Consider the following 14,443-nt stretch of genomic DNA (forward strand, 5'->3'; position numbering starts at 1 on the left):
AGATACAGAGATAGTACGGGATTTTTCCGGTGGGCCGGTAGGCTAAAAAAAGGCCGACATAGTAGAAAATTATCTAAAGATTTAGCCGATCGGCCCCCCCTCTTAACACTGCTGGATCCGCCGCTGTATTGGTGATCAATTTTCGTAAAAGTTGTAGTGGTGAGTGTTAATATTGTTCTAATGTTGTTCTATGTGAACGTTACTTTTTAATTTTGTTAATTTATTTTAAGATATTAATAGAAATATGTTAATTTTTAAAAGATGAATATCTTCGATTGGAATTTTTTCATATGGGTGATTGTAACAATCTTTTTGTTGAGCAAATCTTTTCTGTTATTTTTTTTAGAAAATATCGCATGTTGTCAAAAAGAAATAGCAAAAAATGCGGAGTATCTTAATATTCAGTTCGAAGGTTGAGTCAAAAACCTAAAGGGAAACATCATGTTACATCGATTTGGAGGGGTTGGTATGGCAGAAAGATTTCAGTCACTCCCAGAGGGCAACGATTTGTAATGAATTTAGCTGTAAAACACAGAAGAGTCATCCATAGCAATATAAGGAATAAATTGGAAGAAGCAGAGTGTTCAGTATCGGAGTCCACTTACGCCGAAATTTGTACAGTATGAGATTCAAAATGTCATAAGCCAGTTAAGGAACCAAAACCATCACCACAAATGCTCAAGAAACGCTTAGTTTCGACCAATTTGCATAAATATTATATGACTATAAAATATTAATGCAAATTGGCCCAAACTAAGCCTTTTTGAGCATTTATGCTAATAGTTGGTTGTTTAGATATTTCCTTAACTGGCCTATGACATTTGAATCCCATACTGTACAAATTTTGGCGTACATTGGACTTCGATACTGAACACTCTGATTCTTCCAATTCATTCCGTATATCGCAATGAGTGACTCGTCTGTGTTTTACAGCCAATTTTTTTAAAAATCGTTGCCCTCTGGGAGTGATTGAAATCTTTCTGCCATACCAACCCCTCCAAATGTAACATGATGTTTCCCTTTATGTTTTTGACTCCACCTTTGAAGTAAAGATACACTGCATGTTTTGCTATTTCTTTTTGACAACATGCAATATTTTCTAAAAGGGCAGCAACGGAAGAGATTTGCTCAGCAAAAAGATTTACAATCACCCATATGAAAAAATTCCAATCGAAGATATTCATCTTTTAGAAATTAACATATTTCTATTAATATCTTAAAATAAATTAAAAAAATTGAAAACTAACGTTCACATAGAACAATATTAACACTCACCTCTGCAAATTTTACGAAAATTGAACTTCTTCTTTAAGTACCGTGCCCAAATTTTTAGGCGTGGGTAGCTTCCATAACAATTTGCCGATGTCGTTCTCGATCTTGTGCGGCATGTAACAATTGATCTGCTGATAAGCCAGTCCATTGACGAAGGTTTCGGAGCCATGAATATTTCTTTCGACCAATTCCTCTTTTTCCGTCGATCTTTCCATTGAGTATTAACTGCAGCATCCTGTATCTGCTACCTCTCATTATATGCCCCAGATATTCAAGTTTTCTCTTTTTTATCATCTTCATTAAGTCACCTTCGCCTTGACCTACCTCTGTTTAAGACTTCTCTGTTTGAAATGCGTTGAACCCAAGATATTCTGAGCATTCTACGATACGACCACATCTCAAAGGCTTCTAATTTGTTCATCATGTTAACCTTCATGATCCAGGTTTCACATCCATATAGTAATACAGGATACACATAACATTTTAGGAACTTGATTAATTAGTTGTAAATTCAGCTGAGAGTTGCTCAGAATAGATCTAAGTTTCATAAATGCTCCTCTTGCAATTTCTATACGAGTTTTAATTGAACACCAATCACTAATTTAACTAAAAAACTAAAGTTGAAAAAAGTCGAGTCATTGCGCCCTTTTAGCCATTCTATTGCCATTTATCAAGTTTTCACAATTCAATCAAAAACTTTCACCATTTTTAACTTAATTATGTAGAACAATTATTAAGTAATTGTTATTTAACCCATTCAGCAGTTTCGTATGACTTTGTGCATACTTTTAAGGTGTTTCAAATGAAAAAAACTGATATTTCTAGGGTGAGTCTAATAAATTGAGCAGGGACTGTAACTGCGGAAACTATAAAATTTATTTATTATCATCTGTGTTCAACATTTGAAGTTATTATTAACAATCCCAATCTAAAAAATTATTTTTGCAAACCTGAAGTTATTATCATCTTTGGTAATGAAAAGTCTACAACAGCATGAAGGATTTCACGTAAATTTAGAATTTTAGCGTGAATATGGAGAAAATGCCTTCAAAGTTTATTCTGCTGTTATAAAAATGTTGTGTAATATTGTTTTAAATAATTATACAAAAATAGCAGCCATCAAAGTAATGAATCTTCAAAACAGTATAAAAAGAAAAATAATGATAAGGGCGATAACAAAAAAGAAAATTATCTAGGTACTCTAAACCCCAACAACGCACATCAAACATTGTGAGCAATTGCAATTGTTTTTATAGTTATTTGTACCGATATTTTGCATATAATTTAAAATAAGATATTATTTATTTAAAATAAAGTATTTTACACATATTCTTGTCATTGGTTTTTTTTTTTTGTATAATAAACGTTACTTACAAAGAATTACCTTTAATTTGATTTTGTAAAAGCTTTTAACTAATATATTTTCCTGTTCGACTCAAAAAATACTATAAATTTTATTAGAATTTGTACTTTAAACTCGTGGGTTCGAAAGCGGTAGTCCGAGAATCAGACTACCGACGTCATCAATTGCGACGTTGCCTTTTGCACTTGATGGCTTGTAAAGTAAAGGTGGCTGTGGCTGTGTATGTGTGCAGAAGAATTACTATTCTGAGATGAGAGAAGAAAGAAAATAGACAGTTTAAATTTTAGGTTATGTTTGTAGTTGGCGATTGATAATTTGATATTGATATTTTTATTATACTGGAAATTGTTAGAAAATTGCAAAATGGCTAATAATAATATGGTACATTGCCAATTATGGATGGGGAGTGTAAGTATTGTTAGGTCATTAAAAGCAAAAACTTACATTTATACATTTTTAGCTGGAACCTTTCATGACAGAAACGTTTATTCTTAATGCTTTCCGGAAAATGGGCGAGAGCCCCCTTAGCGTAAAAATTATGCGTAATAAATTTACTGGAGAAGCAGCAGGATACTGTTTTGTACATTTTGCCTCTGATGAAGAAGCTATTGATGCAATGCACAAACTTAACTCCAAGCCTATTCCAAATACAACTCCCACAGTTCGATTCAGGCTCAACAATGCCAGTAATTCTGGTAGATCCCTTATTGATAGAGAGTTTTCTGTGTGGGTTGGAGATTTAAGTTCAGATGTAGATGATTATAACTTGTATAGAGTATTTTCTTCAAAATACAATACCATCAAGACAGCAAAAGGTAGGATAAAATATTTATGAAAATATATAAATATATATATATATATATATATATATATATATATATATATATATATATATATATACAGTGGAACTTGCTTATAGCGTCATTGACGGGTCAAGTAAAAAAATGACGCTATATCAGAGTGACTCTATACAAGAGGTAGAAAAAAATGAGATTTTAATGAGGCAAAATTTTATTACAGCATTATTGCTGCATTTAATATAAAAAAATAAGAAATAAAACCTATTATGTATATAAAACTTACATTTTATGAAAAAGTTCTCTAATGCTGAAAAAAGTCAATTATTTTCTTCTGCACAACCCTTTCCGAAAAATAAAGTTTGCAAACCTGAAACCCATTGCACTTTATCCTTCATAAAATAAAAAAAATGACAACGGTCTTTAAAATTTTATGACACTATAGACGAGGGTTACCTTATTTTTAGCCGATAAAACCGGGTTTTTAATAATGTTGTTGAATAGGTTTTGGCCGGACCTATTAAAAATTGACGTTACAACCGAGATGACGTAACTACTGAGGCTGTAATATCCAAGTTCCACTGTATATGTAAATCATTATCCATTTTAAATGTCCATTGATTTGTTTTTATGTGATACAATTCACATTACTATTATGTATTTGTTGTATCTGCTTTACTGACTAATGACTAATGCTCAGAGCCGGCCGGACTAAGCGGAGACCGAACTAACGGAAGCCGAACTTAAGGGAGTCTACTTTATATGAATTTCAGGTTCGGATTAAAAAATATTCTGACCCCAAAAACAACACCTGCATTTGATTTTTTTTTAAAGATTCATTCTGCATTTGTAGAGGTTGAAAAACTAAATTAAGTGGTTCATTTTGAATTTTCGGCAAAATTGTTTTTCTGGTAAAATCTAAAATTTGAATTCTGAAATTATGTGAATTGCAGAACTCGAAGTAGAAAAAAAATTTAAATGTGACTTTATTTTAATTAAATTGGTAAAATTTCAACATTTCAGTATTTTTTAATGTGCGACAAATAATTCATAAGAAATATTTATTGTTAATTAATGAATAAATAATAAAGAGTCCACAAAAAATACATAACTTTAATCAACAAAGTAAGTATCTTACAAATTAAAAAAGAAACACTGAAAATTTACAGAAAAATATCTATTATCAAAACTAAAGTAATTTTTCAAAATAACCACCACCTTGTTGAATGTAAAGTCTTAGTTTTTTTGTCTGACATGCTTCCTAATCTCGTCTGGGTTACTTTTCATTTCTTGTAAGGCTTCTTGAATCTGTTCAAGTATGTCTGTATTTCATCATTATAAACTTTGGAATTTAAAATACCCGCAAGTGTACCTAATAATCGATAGAATTAAAATCACCTTATCGTAAAGGCCAGACATAAGGACTGCCTCTACCAATCCATCTAATGGGAAAATTGTGTCATAAAAAATCTCATACTATGCGCCTATAATGTGATGAAGTACCATCATGTTGAAACTGTATTGACTCCATTCACCGTCTAGTAGTACTTGTAAAATATTTTTTTTTACAAAATATAAATATACTTCACTTATTAGGTTAGAGGTAAAATAAATATATGGTCCAATTCACTTATTAATGCTCAAATTATTTATAAAGCACTTCACTATTATATAAAAATGCCGGTATTAAATAGTAAACGTTTGCTTTCAGTTATTTTAGATGCCAGTGGTTTTAGTAAAGGATATGGGTTCGTAAGATTTGGAAGTGAAGAGGAAATGAAGGACAGCTTAGTATCTATGAATGGTTTTATAGGCCTTGGAACAAAAGCTCTGAAAATATGTAATGCTGTGCCTAAACCCAAGGGACTATTACCTGGTTATTCAGGACCTTCAAACCAGAATGACAGTAATGACTTCAGTCAGTATTATGATCCAACAACGTATTGGCAAAACTATGCATCTTGGCAGCCAGTAAGTTATTGATTTTATTTTGTAAAATGATTTTATAAATTTTACAATTTAAATTATGTGCTTCAAAACAATTTTTCACTCAGGAAATGCAGAGTAATATTTAAACAAAGGAATAATTTTAAATGTTACAGTTAATTTTGAGATTTAAAACTCTCGTATAAATATATTACGATTATTTTTAACCTACCAATAAAATTATTTTACTTTAACAGGGATATAATAATTATGACCAATCATCTGAACACCAAGCAGCACGTGACAATTCAAATGCGCATTCTGAAAGAAAGGAGGATGATTTGGACTTGATAGGTAAGCTAATATAAAAAATTTAGTGTTCTTTATGTGACTGTTAGGTATTACATGCATTTTTGTCTATAAAGTATTTGCTGGAATCACACACACCACCACCAATCTTAACCTTAGTTTGGTTCTCTCGGTTTTCACCACTAGAATCTTGCGGATAATTATCACTTAATTTGGCTAGGTCTTCTGCCCACTGCAGCCATGTATTTTTCAAAATTGTAATTATATCTTGTAGACTAGGAGCCGGTATAGGTGAAATTTGCTAATCATTTTAGGCACCATAAGAGTCTATAACGTAAATAGTAGAACCTAAAAGAAAACGTATGAACACTGTGCCTTCACTTTTTAGTGGCACTTCTATGTAATAGGTATTTATTTATTTATTTATTTATTTACGGGCCTTACCCAATATTACAGAATAATTGAAGAGCTAAAATATACATTAAACCTCAAAATAAATTATAAAAATATGTAAATATACTTAATTACAATCACAAAATGGTAACATTACACAGACATTATCACAGGTAATAAATTGACAAATATTATTTGGACACTTAACACTAAATCACCTAGCTACCCATAAATATACTTATAAATTTATAAATTAGTGTTCTTCCCCAAGCGTTAAATCCTTAACAAAGCACACAAAGCGACTTTGACTTATACTGAAATCAATGTTCGGAGATAAGTTATTGGCTGTCCTTACAGACCTTGAACTAAAACTATTAAACTTTACATTAGTTCTACATAAAGGTTGTTGAAACATGCGGTGAAATCTAGTATTCCTTGACGGCACTGCCAAACCAATAGAGTACAGTAGATCTGGGCAATCAGCAATACCATTAAAAACTATGTATAAATTCTGTAAGTCCCTACATTGCCTGCGAATCTGGAGAGGAGGAAGAGAAAATCTCGTGTGAAGTGAATCATAGTTGTAATGGTAGTTGTCAGGGGGATCCACACCAGCCTTAAAGGCCAAATACCGCAAAAATCTTCTTTGCACTTGTTCTAATTTGTGTACATGGCATATATAGAGGGGATTCCAGACTGAAGAAGCATACTCCAATAGGGGTCTGACCAATGAACTATACAATAGGCGGATTGCCGAGAGATTTGTGAAATCTCTTGTAGATCTCTTGACAAAGCCAACCATTTTAAGAGCTCTAGAAACAATCTCTGCGATATGAAATCGGAAGGATAGAGCATTGTCAAATAAGACTCCAAGATCCTTAGTAGCTGACATATTGATCAAGATGGTGTTAGAAATTTCATAGGGAAAAGCCAAGGGGATACGCCTTTTAGAGAAATACATAGTGAGGCATTTTTTTGGGTTTAAATCCATGCAATTTCTTTCACACCAGTCCACAAGTCTGGACAAATCTGACTGCAAGTTAATACAATCAGTGGTAGAAGAGACAGTTTTGAAGCATTTTAGGTCATCAGCAAAACATAGAAATTCGGAATATTGAAAGCAACTCTGGATGTCATTTATAAAGATGTTAAATAACAAGGGTCCCAAATGAGACCCTTGAGGCACACCAAAAGGTACTTTTATCTCCTTAGATTTAAAGCCTTTGACCTTTACTATTTGAGATCTATCAGACAAATAGCTGCCGATCCAGCTCAACAAACTACCACCCAAACCTGCTGTCCTCAGCTTATCCAATAAAATTGTATGATTTACCCTGTCAAATGCCTTAGAAAAGTCAGGGTATATACTGTGTACCTCACCACCACCATCCAAGACACCTGACAGAAACTCACTGTAAACTAGTAAATTAAGCTCAGTAGACCTTCCATTTAGAAATCCATACTGCTGGGGTATTATTGTTGATGATAACACTGATGTAAGATATTTTGTTACTATTTTTTCAAATAGTTTTGGAATTACATTTAAATTGCAAACTGGCCTATAATTGCACACATCAGCTTTATTTCCTGATTTGTATATGGGGGTCAAGAAGCTAGTCTTCCAAAACTCAGGAAAATAACCAGACTTTAAAGAAGAGTTAAATATCATATAGAGAGGACGAGAAAGTACGAAACTACATGATTTTAGAATAATGGGGGGTATTCCATCTGGCCCTGGACTCTTGTTGGTATTTAGATTACAAATCTCTTCATAAATTGTTGAAATACTGATTTGAAGATCATTTATGCTGATATCATTAAAAGATAAAGATTCAACCGCCTGACAAACTTTTGTTGAGTAAACAGTTTTAAAATAATCTGCAAATAGATCTGGAAGATCAGGCCCCAGTTGGCAACTCACCTCGTTGTAAAACATTTCAGATGGTAAATCATTCGATTTTCGTTGTGAGTTGACATAGGACCAGAATTTTTTCACATTACTCTCATTGACAATAGCATTTTCCGAGCTGGACACAAATTCATTGTAACAAGTTTTAGATAGGACTTTACATTGTGATCTTAATCTTGAAAAAGTAATACAATCATACCTACTCCCAGATTCTTTAAATGCTTTGTGTGCTTGCTTTTTTAAAATAATAACATTTTTTAATTCTTGAGAGAACCATCTTGGAAAGTATCCTTGAGACACTTTCTTTTGTGGTACTACCATGTGTATAACTGTGTAAAGAACATCATAAAAAATATTAAGCATGTCATTGATAGAATGTTTTAATAATATCATGTCCCAATTAACCTCTCCAAGATAGCTATTTAACAAATTAAAGTCTGCTAACTTGAAGTCATAATAATATTCATCCTTGGTTGCATTAACTAAATTAGTATGACTATCTGATATTCTTAATGTTATATTCAGGGCTGGACGGTAACTATCCTCGGGGACCAGAGCATCATCTGCCAAAGTCACAACTACTGAAAGGGCATTCGAACCAAAAACCAGGTCCAGGGTTTTGCCCAAATGGTTGGGAACATTGTTAAGTTGGTACAAATTGTGAAAAGCACATAAGTTTGACATTACCTCAATTGATTCGGCATCCTGGTGCAAAGTATCTGGAGAGTAGATGGCATGAGAACAGAACTGGTCAAATGTCCATGAGGCCTTCGGCAAGTTAAAATCTCCAAGTAAGAGCATTGGGCATTGGTACTTTTCAGAGAGGCTGTCTATATTGTCACTGAAAAGTTGGTATTTTTCTGGAGATGATCTTGGTGGAATATATACACATCCTATAACGGTTTTATTAGAACCAGAGCCAATTTGAACAAATAATTGCTCCAGGCCGGGGCTTGACTCCACCAATTGCGCAGGGATATTCTTAGCGACAGCGATCAACACACCACCACCCCTTGAAGCATCACTGGTAGTTGCATTACGGTCCCTTCTGTATATATTATATTCAAACAGCCCAAGCTCAACATCAGAGATTTCTTCTGTAAGCCATGTCTCATGTAATATAACAATTCTAAAAATCCCAATGGATTGTATCAAATGTGTTCAGAACGAACGTTTTCGGACTTATTAGTCCATCATCAGTGAACCTAAAATAGAATACGTAATCCCACTATTAAAATTGAAAAGATGGTTGAAATTTTGAATGTTAAAAAATTGTGGTTACGATTACCTACTGATATACTTGCTAACTAGCCCCAGAACCAAACAGTGGTTGTAATTACAATTCAATCTACATTCTAGTGTGTTTAAATTAACGAAGGCTTAACGCTGATGTTAGAGATACCTCTGGGAACATGGTGAAACCCTAAACGAAAACTTTAACAACCATCTTGGGCCACGAATGTCTGCCAAGTGTCAAAAGTTTATAAGGAAATGATTGAAGTGACAGTGACGGTACAGGACTAAGGTAGTCGATTTTTAAAAATTATAACAAAATGGTTATGATCAAATGATATGATAAAAGTTTTTAATATCTGAAAAAGTCTATCCTTTAAATCTATTGTAATTAAAAAGAAAGAGACACATTTTGTTTTACAAAAATTTTTGAATTTAAAATTCTTAATTGAAGGGGTAAGAACCAAAAGGATCTTAGTGCCGTTATGTTCGTTTGGAGATATTCAATGTTAAAATTAATTGCTTATTGTAAAATCTGTAAAGATACTTCATATGGGGTTTTTAAGAAAAAAAAACGCGTAATATATTTGAGTGTTAATCACTCAACGGTAATAGTAAAGATTATAAAAAAATATTAATTATCATAATCAGAGTAAATGTCAAGATCATTACTTTCCTTCTTGGAAATATTCCTCCATTTTAGTTCCCTAATTTTTCCCTTTACCAAGAGATGGCGCAGAACGTTTAAAAATCAATTGGATCATTTTGCCAGCAAGTAATGTTTAGTTTTAACTTTTGATATATGCGCTTAACTCATTTTTTAAAAAAATGTCACTTAGACCCTTTTGGTTTTTACCCCTTCCACTTTACCCCAAATTAGTTGAAAAATAAGAAAACTGAACAAATTGGTAAAAACGATAAAATGAGGATAAAACAGATGGTAATGAAAGAAAATAAATTAAGTTAAACTTTTGAATTGGTATACTATTATAGAGAAAAATTAATATGGAAATTAACGTCATGTGGACATTGTGTTGTTGGTTGTATAAGTTGAGGAGCCGATTTAAGTATATATGAATAGAAACCTGTTAAAATAGAGTAAATAGGAATGATGATATTCAATCTTATAGCAAGAAATGTATATGATTGAAAAGATTATAATGGTTATGAAAATTTAAGGAAATTTTTTAGAAATGTAATGTTCATAAATCTAGTTTCCGTTCTACGCTTGGTTTGGCCTATGCAAGATCAGGCAGTCTGGACAAGGAATTCCATGAACTCTGTGTTGTTAATTTGAAATATTGTCTTTGATTGATCAGACAAGAGATAACAGTTTTTATTGGGGGGCAAATATTGTCTTCATTCCTCTTGTTTTGAGGATATTGTAACACAAATGAAAGATGTAAAATATGAAGCTCAACAATGAGGTGCAGTTTATGGTCTCGTAATATACGAGAGGGATGAAGAATTCTTAGCGCAGCGGACATATTTTACCAGAAGATAAACAGTTGATCTTAATATACTGAAAGTACACGTGACTAGAAAAGTTTTATAAACTTTAAGAGCGATTTAGTTGTATGATAGTAAACTGCATTCTAAATTATTATCAGTGCAAATATATATTAAACTATTTCTATTTTCAGAACATACCATTCCTTTGGATGTCGACAAAATGAATCGAGAGAAACTTGATGCAGATTGTAATTTATGGGATGCCTTGGAGAGTTCCAAATGGTTACCGTACGAAATGGTAGATGTTGCTTGATATAAATAATACCTGGTTGTCAAACAAAAATATCTCAATGACAACTATTTCATGTATTTTGAATTTTTGACTTTGTATGGTTTATAGGTACATTTTTCTATTACTTTTAAATCTGTTGCCCATGTAGGTTAAATGAAGAAGGAAATAAAAAGAATTTTAACTAGTGGCAATTAGAGGTATTGTTGAAAATAAAAGATAAAATAAGCATAAAAAAGTGGATTGTGTTTGCCTAGCATTTTAGAGACTTATTTGAGAAAAATGTATTGATCCATGAATTTAACTTCAAATCTAATCAGCTTAAAGTGCTTAGCCCCGGCGCATATTGAACCTAAGCGAGTCACAACCTGCGCCGGTGGGACGGGTGACCTGTGTAGTTATTTTTCTAGCGTGCCACATATTAAACACAAGCTAACCCGACCATCGGCTGTCGCCGTAACGAATAGAGACGGGCAAAATAAGTGCAAACGTGTAACGGTTACTATTGATACCGGTTCTCAGTGGTACTGAGTACAAATACTGATTACAAAATACTGATGTATCTGATCCTTGTACTGAATTGAGTAGGCAACTAAAAAACGGTAGTTCCGTACATGTAACTAGTAACGTTTTAATAATATCTTACATGTCCCTAGTAGTCGTAGCGGTATGACTTTCGAAAACATCGAATTTGATCATAAGCGGGTGCATAAAAAGATATCTTACACTGAGTATTATATTTCTACATACCTTTATAATAACAAGCATAAGTTAAACACTGCATTGATTGTGATTGCAAAAACGGTTCGCATGTTTTAAATAAGATTTTTGCTGATTATGTTTTTGATAAAATATTAAATCACACAAAAAATACAATTCCCAACCATCATTTAATTTTTAACGATAAACAAAAGTCTAATAAATATATGATGACAAGTTTAAAATTGAGCGACTTTGTCGATAACAGTGTCATTAATAAATATTTTTTACCATGAATCATTTTCCAATGATTGTGTGCATTTAGAAATACATACTAAACAATTTTTTGATCTGTATAAAGGAGATTATAATTATGACACATTATGGTACTCTTTATTTTTCAAATAATATGCTCTTGTAAATGCATAACTTTGATTTATTGGCTAAAGCCACACTAACTAGATACTTCACAAGAAATTAAAAATACTTAACCTGTAAAAAATTCACTGTTTTAATCAAATATATTATATTGCCTACTATTGCGCCTACTATATTATATAATAAAATACATATTAAAACAAATAAACGAAAACTTGTAGAGTAGTGCTGATTGATACAACAGAGCAATAAAATGTTATTCATTCAAGATAGTGTAAAATATATCGCCGCTTATTCATTTCAGATATTTCCATCTCGCAAAACAAAAACACCCGTCCCAAGCCCAAGAAAACTGTACGTCGATGACAAACCTTCCCAAGCTCGACCTGCGAACGCATGAACTGATAGTAGGATGCGCAGAACGGTCTACGCAACTCGCCGGTTCCAGGTTGTGTCTGCTTAGGATCAATTTGCGCCGGTACTTATTAGAAGTATACGGCTCCCTGGACGAGCTTATATCTTCTAGAAGTTATAAGTATGTCGTAAAAGAGAAAATCTAGTTTTACGGATGTAGTATGCAAATGTGACCAGAAAAATATAAACAATTTAGTACTTCCCTTGATTTTTGCTTAGTTAGTGGATGAGCCGACAACAGTTTTCAACAACCTTTACTGCATCAAAGTGACAACCAAAAATGTAAGAATAGTTTTGAGATTTGTTGTAAAAGTTCGTTTAATGCATCACACAAGGTTCCTAATGGCACCTATGTACGCCGTTTCTCCCGCTTGGCGGCGCTACTGTAGTTGGAGGTCAACGTTTATTATCGAATGATAAACTATATTAATCATCGTCTCAATGTTTTATTTCTATAGCTCAGAGGGTATTTATTTGGTATTGACTCACTCCCCACACGAGTATGACAACTGTGTATAATATGATATGTGCGGCCTTACTTTTTTATCAATTTAAAATTCACAATTAAGTGCGCTCAGCATTAATCTCATTTAAAAATGTGATGTTTTCAAAATATGGCCGCCATGGCTGTTGCGCATTTGGTGTAAATTTGGTTTAAGCATGGGTTTGAGCGCAGCTGATTCTGCAATGTTGTCTTATTAAAAAAAATATAATTCCTTATGGAAATATAGAATGTGTTCATTTAATTAAGTACAATTATTTGGGTGTTTGTCTACGTGAAGAGCGACCTTAAATTTAAGGTGAAATTAGAAAAATTTAGGGTTAGGTTTGATCAGGCTATATTTTAATCACTAAAGAATATTTGAATGGACCTACTAGATCACTTTAATTTTCAGTTATTAACTTGTTTATATTATTTTCGATTAGGTTAGGCTTGATCAGGTTATGTTTTAGTCACTAAAAATATTGAGAACTTGAGAATTATTTAAAATTAGTATTTCACATTTTTCTATAGTATTTTTATTACTTCAAATATAAATTTTTTTATATGTTCACTCCATAACAAGCGATTCTAGATGTGGCAACAGTGTGAATGTACATAAAATTGCATATATTAATCCGTGCGTTTATAATAAATTTTGATCTGAATTTTATAGTGAAGTATTCTATTTTTACAGTCGAATCTAAGGGCATTACGTAATCTGTTTCAACAAAATGTTTATTGCAGATACGTGCGTTTATTGTCGGCACATATTTATTCCTTCTTATTACTACAATCCACTTTTTTCTCCTCAGAATATCTTGAGGGATTTTATTTTCTCAAGTTTAATTCACACAGCGAATCAAATATGCATTATTTACTTGGAAATAGATTGATTTGAAATGTTGACGTAAATTGACGTGACCTCCTACTACACGAGCGCTACCTACGTTGAGCTTTCCAGATTAGCTGCCATTGTAATGTTCGGGCGCGCGACTTTTCCCCAACACGACTCTACCTTATTCGCAGAGTCTACGAGAAGAGTACGGTAAATTGAAGCTGTAATTACAAAGAAACAAATATGTATGTCTTTGTACTCACTTTATCACGCACGAATTACGGGATCTGGATTTCAATGCATATTTTTTTTATAATTCTCATATCAAAGTTACGCGCAATGTTAGTCATATTGATGAAAATTGGGGAATCGTCCGCGACCCGTAATGTTCCTGTGTATTGCACCTATCCTATATAATACAATCAACGCAGGTCATTTAACCTCCATGGGCACCGTGAATTTACGTTATAAGTACGTTTCTGATGTAAGTGTATAATTTATGTTTAGAATATTTTGATAGATCATGTAATATTGGTATTTTATGTAATAATTATGTAATAAAAATTCTTTCATGTGATTAAAGCTGTTTCTTGTAATATAGTATACATCAGATTTATTATACACTCACCGGCACAAAATTCCGCCACCCAAAATTTTTGATTAAGTTTGACAATTTATAACTTTATTGTA

At 32.6% G+C, this 14,443-nt stretch overlaps 1 protein-coding gene across 1 annotated transcript; it reads left to right on the forward strand.

Annotated features, from left to right (window-relative positions):
• Positions 1 to 2,866: 2,866 nt before the first annotated feature.
• LOC114325344 (tRNA selenocysteine 1-associated protein 1) lies at positions 2,867 to 14,335 on the forward strand. Its single transcript, XM_050642613.1, has 5 exons — positions 2,867 to 3,043; positions 3,096 to 3,450; positions 5,144 to 5,403; positions 5,616 to 5,712; positions 10,846 to 14,335. The coding sequence occupies exons 1-5, from the start codon at positions 2,999 to 3,001 to the stop codon at positions 10,965 to 10,967; spliced, it is 879 nt and encodes a 292-aa protein (XP_050498570.1). The 5' UTR covers positions 2,867 to 2,998; the 3' UTR covers positions 10,968 to 14,335.
• The last annotated feature ends 108 nt before the right edge of the window (positions 14,336 to 14,443 follow it).

The sequence above is a fragment of the Diabrotica virgifera genome, chromosome 1 (genome assembly GCF_917563875.1).
Source record: "Diabrotica virgifera virgifera chromosome 1, PGI_DIABVI_V3a".
In the NCBI taxonomy this organism is placed as follows: domain Eukaryota; kingdom Metazoa; phylum Arthropoda; class Insecta; order Coleoptera; family Chrysomelidae; genus Diabrotica; species Diabrotica virgifera.